The sequence below is a fragment of the Diaphorina citri genome, unplaced genomic scaffold, assembly GCF_000475195.1.
Source record: "Diaphorina citri unplaced genomic scaffold, Diaci psyllid genome assembly version 1.1 scaffold1184, whole genome shotgun sequence".
Classification (NCBI taxonomy): Eukaryota; Metazoa; Arthropoda; class Insecta; order Hemiptera; family Psyllidae; genus Diaphorina; species Diaphorina citri.
In genome coordinates, this window is record NW_007378613.1 from 66,693 (window position 1) to 76,366 (window position 9,674).

Consider the following 9,674-nt stretch of genomic DNA (forward strand, 5'->3'; position numbering starts at 1 on the left):
CCATCTTTTCCATAATCATTACTCTTTTTCTTACATTCCCTCTCTTCCCCTCTGTTCTTCCACCGTAAATAGTGGCACCCTATCACTTTTTTTAGTGTACCTATTATCTCTCTACCTCTTTCGCTCTCTAACTCACAGTTTCTTATTCTCTCTCTCTTTCTTCTAATCCTCTCTTTCTTTTCCATCTTTTCCATAATCATTACTCTTTTTCTTACATTCCCTCTCTTCCCCTCTTTCTCTACCACGTTCATTATTATCAGCCGCCTTCTGTCTCTTTCTCTTTATAACCCTCCCCGCCATTCCTCTATCTCTCTCTATTTCAAAATCCAGTGTAAAATGGAGAAAACAGACCAGACCAGTCATGTGCAAGAAATTCCACAAGATCAAGAATTGATGGAGAGTTCGAAAAATCCAACCTTTCAATCTGACGACACACTAGAGAATAAAGTTAGCAAAATCGCAAACAATGTCAATGAGATTTGTCCAGGCTCTCTCTCTCTCTCTTTCCTTATTTTCTGTATTAAAATTATCAGCGCTCCTTGTCTTTTTTATAATCTTCCACCAATCTCTTTCTTTTTGTCTTCCTCGCTCTGCTTGGGTATCTAAGGAGGAACAAAGACAGATATGTTGAGGAAGATACATACGAAGCAAGGGAATAGAGAGAGAGATACAGAGGAGAAAACGGAGGAAGGGTACAAAGAGAAATAGAGAGGAGGAGAGAAATAGAGATATACGTACGTATACTTATAGTATGGGTAATAAAAGATAGAGGGAATAGATAGAGAAAAAGAGAGAGGGAGAGAGAAAGAGAAAAAAGAGAGAGGGAGAGAGAAAGAGAGAGAGGGAGAGAGAGAGAGAGAGGGAGAGAGAAAGGATGGAGGAGAGGAAAGAGGAGTATAATTATTATTTTATGGAGGATAAAGGCAAGGCTAGATGGAAGAGATCATGGGTAGAAAGAAAGGGGAGAAAGATAGACAAGGAAAGGAAGAACACAGAAGGAAAAGGAGAAAGAGAAAGAGAGAGAGAAAGGGTAAGGAAGGACAGAGAAGGGAAGGATAGAGTCAGGGAAAAGTTTTTCGAGTCCATGATTTATCGGAAGTAATCTAATTGTAATGGCCAGCGTAGTGTTGAGGAAGATATCAACGAAGCAAGGGAATAGAGAGAGATACAGAGGAGAAAACGGAGGAAGGGTACAAAGAGAAATAGAGAGGAGGAGAGAGAAATAGAGATACGTACTTATAGTATGGGTGATAAAAGATAGAGGGAATAGATAGAGAAAAAGAGAGAGGGAGAGAGAAAGAGAGAGAGAGAGAGAGGATGGAGGAGAGGAAAGAGGAGTATAATTATTATTTTATGGAGGATAAAGGCAAGGCTAGATAGAAGAGATCATGGGTAGAAAGAAAGGGGAGAAAGAGAGACAAGGAAAGGAAGAACACAGAAGGAAAAGGAGAAAGAGAGAGAGAGAGAAAGGGTAAGAAAGGACAGAGAAGGGAAGGATAGAGTCAGGGAAAAGTTTTTCGAGTCCATGATTTATCGGAAGTAATCTAATTGTAATGGCCAGCGTATATTTCTTACCCGGTTGAGAAATGACCAGAGGGTAAGTGAGAGCAGTCTATGTTGCCCTCTTCATAACCCTTGGTCATTTGGGAGAGAGAGAGAGAGAGAGAGAGAGAGAGAAAGCAGAGAAAGATGAAATTAGTGGAGATGCCAAAATTCCTACTTCACAATTAGCAGAGAAGAGAGAGAGAGAGAGAGAGAGAGAGAGAGGAAGATACCGATACCCAAAAATATTAGTATTTTACTGATCTAATTGAAACGGAGAAAGACAAAGAAAACAAGTGAATATTTTCTGAATTTTGATTTCAAGTTAGTGGAGACGCCAAAACTCCTATACATAAAAAATCACTCTATTCGAGGAACAATGGTTTGTACTTTGTAGGAAACTTAAGTCATTTGTAACCGAAGATGTTTCTCTCTCTTCCCGCACCAATAGTCTTCTGCTATGTACTACTCTCCTAGTTGGGTATGTATATTATTTCTTTTTGTTATTTTCCATACATTTATGTTCCATTAGATATATTTGTATTATTTCTGTTGTTCTATTCCACCACTAGATACAGTTAGGTACTAATATCTTGGTAGATAAGTACCTCCCTAAGTAGATTTCTTCCATTTCCATTTGTAACCGAAGATGTTTCTCTCTCTTCCCGCACCAATAGTCTTCTGCTATGTACCTACTATTCTCCTAATTGGGTATGTTATGTATATTTCTTTTTGTTATTTTCCATACATTTATGTTCCATTAGATATATTTATATTATTTCTGTTGTTCTATTCCACCACTAGATGCAGTTAGGTACTAATATTTTGGTTAGATACGTACCTCCCTAAGTAAATTTCTTCTATTTTACCTACATATGTATCTGTACCGTTAAATAATATCTGAAATCTCGTAATATTTGTGCAGTTTATTAGTGGAAAAGAATGGAAAATGGGGAGGCCATAAGAAAACTTCTTAATAATTTAAATCGAAATTGGAGACTCAAAAAAAAAAAAAAAAAAAAAAAAAAAAAAAAAAAAAAAAAAAAAAAAAAAAAACCAGAAAAGGGGAGAGGTAAGAGGATAAGGAAAAAGTCTGGAAAAAAGAGGAAAAAAATATAACATAAAAGACGTAAAAAAAGGGAATCTACTGAGCTTAGAGAATCTGCTGTCTTTTTACTGGAACTGAGGAGATGATTTTTTTTACAGCCATTACAAATTGCGATTGAAATTGCACTAGGAATTTTATTTTAGTTGATCACAAAATTGCATTATTCCATAAAAAAATTTTCCTGTTAAACTATTCCTTTCCTTGCAGAGACGGAAAATGTTTTGAAACCGAAAAAAATCCCGATTTTAATCCAAGTATATTAGGAACTTCATTGTGTTCAATGGAGAGCCATTATGGTTACTCGTTATAGCCAATACCGCTCTCCACTGGAAACTAGATATCGACAAAGTATCAGTAAGAGTAAGTTAAAGGTACAAGAACCCAGCAATAACCAATACTTATAGCGGTAGAATATGAGTTGAAACCCCAGGGTAACCAAGAGAGGAAAATTTCCAAGGTGTAGGGGGGATGGTAGCTCCTGTAGGGGGATAACATAGGGGAAAGCTGGAAGAACGCAGTGGAGGGGAGCGTTCGAAAATTCTCAGCCAAAGCAGTGTGTTAATTAGTAAGGTCTGTGTGATGTCCCTTGTGTACAATAGATTTAATTAATAACACCAAGGTGAAACAGAGGGGACCGGAAGGGGCGCGAGAAAATTGCATTATTATACCTTTTGCCCCTCATAATTCTCTTGGACAAGCTCCCTCTCCTACCCTAACCTCCCCTCCTCCTGTAGGGTATCAGGGGAGTGTCTTTTGGACCTTTCCCGTGAACTCCTAATTCCTTTTCAATCTCTTTTTCATCCTTCTGCTAACGACCCTGTCCTGAGTGTTCTTGAAATCTTTTTAATCTGAGGATGAGTAACAGAGAGCAAAACACTAAAAGCCACCGGTGGATCTTATTTGGAGATTAGAGGTAAAAATAACAAAAACACATTTAGAGGTAAATGAGCGAAGGAAAAAAAAGTCAGGTTTGTTAATAAATAAACAGGGGACTTATCAAGATTTGGATTTTAAAGCTGGTAATATTCAGGGGGTTTTGGACTTCGTTCCGTAGGGTATCAGGGGAGTGTCTTTGGACCTTTCCCGTGAACTCCTAATTCTTTTTCAATCTCTTTTTCATCCTTCTGCTAACGACCCTGTCCTGAGTGTTCTTGAAATCTTTTTAATCTGAGGATGAGTAACAGAGAGCTTCAGGATTAACTGGTGAAGATTTTGAGGAGATCAAAAAGTGAAATGTCCTCCTCTCCCTTCGTAGGGTATCAGGGGAGTGTCTTTGGACCTTTCCCGTGAACTTCTAATTCCTTTTCAATCTCTTTTTCATCCTTCTGCTAACGACCCTGTCCTGAGTGTTCTTGAAATCTTCTTAATCTGAGGATGAGTAACAGAGAGCTTCAGGATTAACTGGTGAAGATTTTGAGGAGATCAAAAAGTGAAATGTCCTCCTCTCCCTTAGTATCTCCGTCTTTCTCCCTTTAAAGTTTAAAAGCATAGACTTTTAGATTGTTTGATTGAAAAGCTTGTCTTGTGATGCTTAGATACTTACAGGTATTCTACAATAGTACATTGTACAATGCAAGCGTCATGGTTAGTACATAGCCTGGATTCAATAGGGGATTTTTTTTTTTCTTTTAGTACGTTTTACAGAGGGGACTGTAACTGCTATGGTCTTATCGTCCCGAAATCGAAGAGAGAAGGAAGACAGGATAGGAGAAAGCCAGCCGTTCCGAAGTCTTATCGTCCCGAAATCGAAGAGAGAAGGAAGACAGGATAGGAGGAAAGCCAGCCGTTCCGAGAACGAACATTATCCCCGCCCCGGGCGGGAATCGAACCCGCGGCCTAGCGCTTACAAGGCAGACGCACTACCAACTAAGCTAACTAGGCTGGCAAAGAGAGAAGGAAGACAGGATAGGAGAAAGCCAGCCGTTCCGAGAACAAACATTATCCCATCAGGATAAAATCCGCCCGGGCGGGAATCGAGGATAGGAGAAAGCCAGCCGTTCCGAGAACGAACATTATCCCATCAGGATAAAATCCGCCTCGGGCGGGAATCGAGCCCAGTGGCCTAGCGCTTACAAGGCAGACGCACTACCAACTAAGCTAGCTAGGCTGGCTGAACCTTAACTTAATTTATGCCGACAACCTAGCGCTTACAAGGCAGACGCACTACCAACTAAGCTAACTAGGCTGAATAGAGGATTCTTTCGCCTCAATATATTTCGTTATTTATTGGAAGTTGAAAAACAGGAAAATTGGAGGGGAAAGGGCAGAAGGACCATGTTGGAATAGGAAGGCAGGCAAAGTCAAGATGCTGAAAGATTTCGTATCATATTCATATTTAATAATTTCCTGACATCCTGATTCCTCATGCAAGAAGAATATTGCCTTCTTCCTCATCATCCTTCGTTCTCTCAGTTTCTCCTCTCTATCCTTTTCTCTACCTCACCTTCTCTTCTCTTTCTCTATGGTACCTACTCCACCCTCTACTTCTTTGCTTTTCCTTTTATCCCTGCTTTCTCCATTGGTGCATTTTCCAGTTATATAAGAACTTCATATTTTACTTACTGTTCTATCTCACCATTTTTCTTCCCTTTTCTCTGCCCTTTGATTCTCAAAGGGGATGTGCATCATGGGCACACTAGCTTCTAATGAATAAGACTGCATGAGGCAGTCATGTAGATTTTCTTGAATTTCGTTAATATTTAGTGACAAATAATACCTAGATAGGGACTGGTTCATCTCTAGTCTGTTATCAATTTCCCCATTTTTGCAGAAGAACATGTTATGAAAAGAAGCAAAACAATATTATAAATGGTCCCAAATATCTGAATGTACATAAATGTGTATTTATAAGTTACACGATTTCGTGCTCATGGAATTTAAATAAACCAAGTAGGTAACTATTTAACGTGAATAAATTGTGTGACATGGCATGAAATTCAGGAAAAGTGGAGAAAAAAATCAAAAAGAAAGAAGAAGCGTAGAATACGAACGAAGAAGATACGTAGGTACGTAAAATAATTGATAACTTATGTGGGGTGAGGCAGGAGCTTGCGTGAGTTACCACAAGATTATACTTTTGCGGTCACGGGGCGGGACTTTGTGGTAAACCGCAAAGACTGATTGGTGTGATACTTGTAAACATCCTTCATTTTGTTTGGGTTTTTTATTTTTTCGAAAATTTCATTCATCCTACATAGGTAATATCCCACAGAAATATAATGTATTTTTTTCGCTTTGTGGGACGGACAATTTTCAAGCCTGTGATGTGGTTTGCGTTTCGTGGGAATAAATTTTATGTGGGAATTGCTTGATAAAGCAAATAGATAATGTTCCCACAGAATGACAGTAAAAGAGACAAGTCTGAAACTTGTCTTTAACAGGTTACCAGAATATTACTGTTCCATTTTGAGGAGTGTCTATTTTTGGAATACCTACCATATTGTTGCAACTTGGGACAAAATTAATTTTTATTGCAACGAAATTGTCATGATACCCATTTGAGTATTGTACTGTAATAAATATTTTCCATGATATTTTTTATAGCATTTAATTTACTAGTAATCTCTGTTAAGGGTGCCTAGCTATCTCTATTTCAATTGTAGGACCCAATTCTCTAATCCTTTAGAAGAATCTCCGAACATTTTGACTTCTTACTAAGCTGCACTCAAGTCGCTATAGAGATTTCCTTTAATGTTTTAAGGTTAGAGATACGTTACAAAGGCTAAAAGTTGTCTATTGATTTTTCTTAAACGTATTACTGCGCATTTTCATTACGTTTTCTTTCTACACATAAGTCTTCTTTCTTCTCGTTCCTTCTCTCTTCTTGTCCTTCTTCTGCTTCTCTCTTTTCTTTCTCTTCCTTTTCTTATGCTTCACACTTCTTTCGCCTTAATCTTCGCCAAAGTTATTATGTTTGCTCATTTTTCTTTTCTCTCTCTCTCTCTCTCTTCCTTATATTTTTCTACACTTTTTAGCTCTGGTTTTCCTTCCTTCTCGCATTTTCTCCTCTTTGTTTCTCCTTTTTTTCGCTTTATCTTGTAGATAGGTACCTACTTCGTTATTCCCAGTCTACCCCATTTTGAGTTTAGATGGTATGGTTTCTATCTATGCAAGTAGGTATCTATATAGGTATACATCTAATCTATGGAATGGAAAACTTGACGGAAATTAATCCAAGGAATCCTGATGATATAATATAACTTCACCATGATATAACTTCACCTACATAAGTATTACAGTTTGAATTTTTGCCTATAAAGTTGGTTCCAGAAGACCATAAACACGAACACTCCCAATACACTAATTGCATAAATTGAATGTCCCTATACAGTCTAAAGAAAAATATCGGTACCTAAAGAATGCCCGCTATTTGGCTACATCGTCTAGAAGAGGTGGTATGTAAGTGTAATTAAATTACCTCTAATCTACTACTTACCTAAGTTTACCTACGTACCTTATCAAAGAAGTAATGTAAACGAATATGGATATTTTCAAGAATTAACAAAAGATCTTAGATTTTTTAGTCCGTCCTTCCTTTATTATTACAATAGTAATAAAAAGGTATAAGGGACGGACTATTGTATTCGCTTCGGTGTCTGTCACTCGCTCGGTCGGTCGGTCTGTCGGTCGGTCTGTCTGTCCCCATAGAAGGACTTATCCAAACCTGGTCGACCTATATATCAAATTAAAGGTCTTTTTACCAGGAACACGAAAATGGTGGTGCAAATTTTGTCCAGATATGGATACAAGTAGTTTGGTGATCTTTAAATTCGATTTTGCTTTTTTCTGGAAGAGAATTAAATTCTAATCGGGATCCACTCAACCCATACTGGATCTACGAGTAGGTGGTAATCAGATTAATTCTTTTCAGATAACCCGGATGGTCGATTTTCGTACGAAATGGTCATAGAGAGACTCAAGAAAAATTTGGAGCGATGTGAAGAGCGAGACAGAGAACTGAACATACTTCAGGACACTTTGTGCTCGTTGGTAGAAAGGGTGAAGTCTTGGGACGTCAAGTATTTGAATTAACCTGTTAGAAAAGATGCCCATTTGGTTCTAAGGGCATGATTAAATTTAAAGGCTTTTCTAAATGACAATGATTATTCAAAAACTTATTGCTCCTTTAGAAAGTGCCCTCTTTACCAAAGCCGTAAATTCTATGACAGTTATTGGTAGAGTAACCATAAATATTATAAGTTTTATTTTTTTCCTTTCTTCATTGTATTTTTGGTAGAAAGATAGGTACCTAAGTAAAGTTTCAGGTAGTTGACTAAAAATCAAGGCACTCCTGTTTGAAACAGTTGGGACCAAACTAGCATCTAGTACAACAACTTTGTTAAATGCACAATGCTGAATTCATTTCCCTTGCCTTATACAACATCTTCACAGAAAGAACAAATGCATAAGTACATCAACTTTAAAGTCTTCAAGAAGCCCATTCAAATGAAATTTTTACAACAACACAATGTGCTTTAATTTTTCCCAACTTTTTCTGTCGTCGCCGTAAATTAAAGTTAAACTGCACCTTTAATCCAAGGTGACACGGAAATAAATGAGGCTTGATAATATGCTTAGAAACTTACTGCTGCTTGAAGAGTGCCCTCTTTACCAAAGTGCCCTCCATGGCAATCTGACCCATTGAAGGCATATTCCTATGGGCATAACATGACATTAGTCTATGAGACACCCCATAAAATTGCATTACTTACCTATGTACAAGTTTAGTGCTTGCCATCACATGAATTTGGTTTTTTGCCTGTGACAGTATGACATTTTGGTAACTCGTTGAGATTTTGAGCGGAGCTATGCGACTGTCTATTGGGAAAGCATTCTTTCGTTCACCAAGAGTCAAACCAAGCTCTTCAATTCAGAAAATTAGCCCAGCCCGTTCGCTACAGAAGCACCTGGAATATCTCGCCATTTTGGAAGTGAAAGGATTAACAAAAATAAAGAAACGCTCAGAGAGAGAGATAGAGAGAGAGAGAGAGAGAGAGAGAGAGAGAGAGAGAGAGAGAGAGAGAGAGAGAGAGAGAGAGAGTTCGTGGGAATTCTCAGGGTGTGGGAATTGCTTGATAAAGCAAATAGATAATGTTCCCACAGAATGACAGCAAAAGAGACAAGTCTGAAACTTGTCTTTAACAGGTTACCAGAATATTACTGTTCCATTTTGAGAAGTGTCTATTTTTGGAATACCTATACCATATTGTTGCAACTTGGGACAAAATTAATTTTTATTGCAACGAAATTGTCATGATACCCATTTGAGTATTGTAGTGTAATAAATATTTTCCATGATATTTTTTATAGCATTTAATTTACTAGTAATCTCTGTTATGGGTGCCTAGCTATCTCTATTTCAATTGTAGGATCCAATTCTCTAATCCTTTAGAAGAATCTCCGGACATTTTGACTTCTTACTAAGCTGCACTCAAGTCGCTATAGAGATTTCCTTTAATGTTTTAAGGTTAGAGATACGTTACAAAGGCTAAAAGTTGTCTATTGATTTTTCTTAAACGTATTACTGCGCATTTTCATTACGTTTTCTTTCTACACATAAGTCTTCTTTCTTCTCGTTCCTTCTCTCTTCTTGTCCTTCTTCTGCTTCTCTCTTTTCTTTCTCTTCCTTTTCTTATGCTTCACACTTCTTTCGCCTTAATCTTCGCCAAAGTTATTATGTTTGCTCATTTTTCTTTTCTCTCTCTCTCTCTCTCTTCCTTATATTTTTCTACACTTTTTAGCTCTGGTTTTCCTTCCTTCTCGCATTTTCTCCTCTTTGTTTCTCCTTTTTTTCGCTTTATCTTGTAGATAGGTACCTACTTCGTTATTCCCAGTCTACCCCATTTTGAGTTTAGATGGTATGGTTTCTATCTATGCAAGTAGGTATCTATATAGGTATACATCTAATCTATGGAATGGAAAACTTGACGGAAATTAATCCAAGGAATCCTGATGATATAATATAACTTCACCATGATATAACTTCACCTACATAAGTATTACAGTTTGAATTTTTGCCTATAAA

General features: G+C 37.6%; 1 protein-coding gene across 1 annotated transcript; it reads left to right on the top strand.

The window, feature by feature from the left end:
* Positions 1-322: 322 nt before the first annotated feature.
* LOC103514616 lies at positions 323-7,816 on the top strand. Its single transcript, XM_008479514.2, has 2 exons — positions 323-487; positions 7,521-7,816. Exons 1-2 carry the CDS (start codon positions 337-339, stop codon positions 7,679-7,681), a joined length of 312 nt encoding a protein of 103 aa, XP_008477736.1. The 5' UTR covers positions 323-336; the 3' UTR covers positions 7,682-7,816.
* The last annotated feature ends 1,858 nt before the right edge of the window (positions 7,817-9,674 follow it).

Coding starts and splice junctions, on each gene's coding strand:
- LOC103514616 (XM_008479514.2), top strand. CDS start 337: ATGGAGAAAACAGACCAGACCAGTCATGTGCAAGAAATTCCACAAGAT. Junction 488..7,520: donor TGTCAATGAGATTTGTCCAG/GCTCTCTCTCTC, acceptor AATTCTTTTCAG/ATAACCCGGATGGTCGATTT.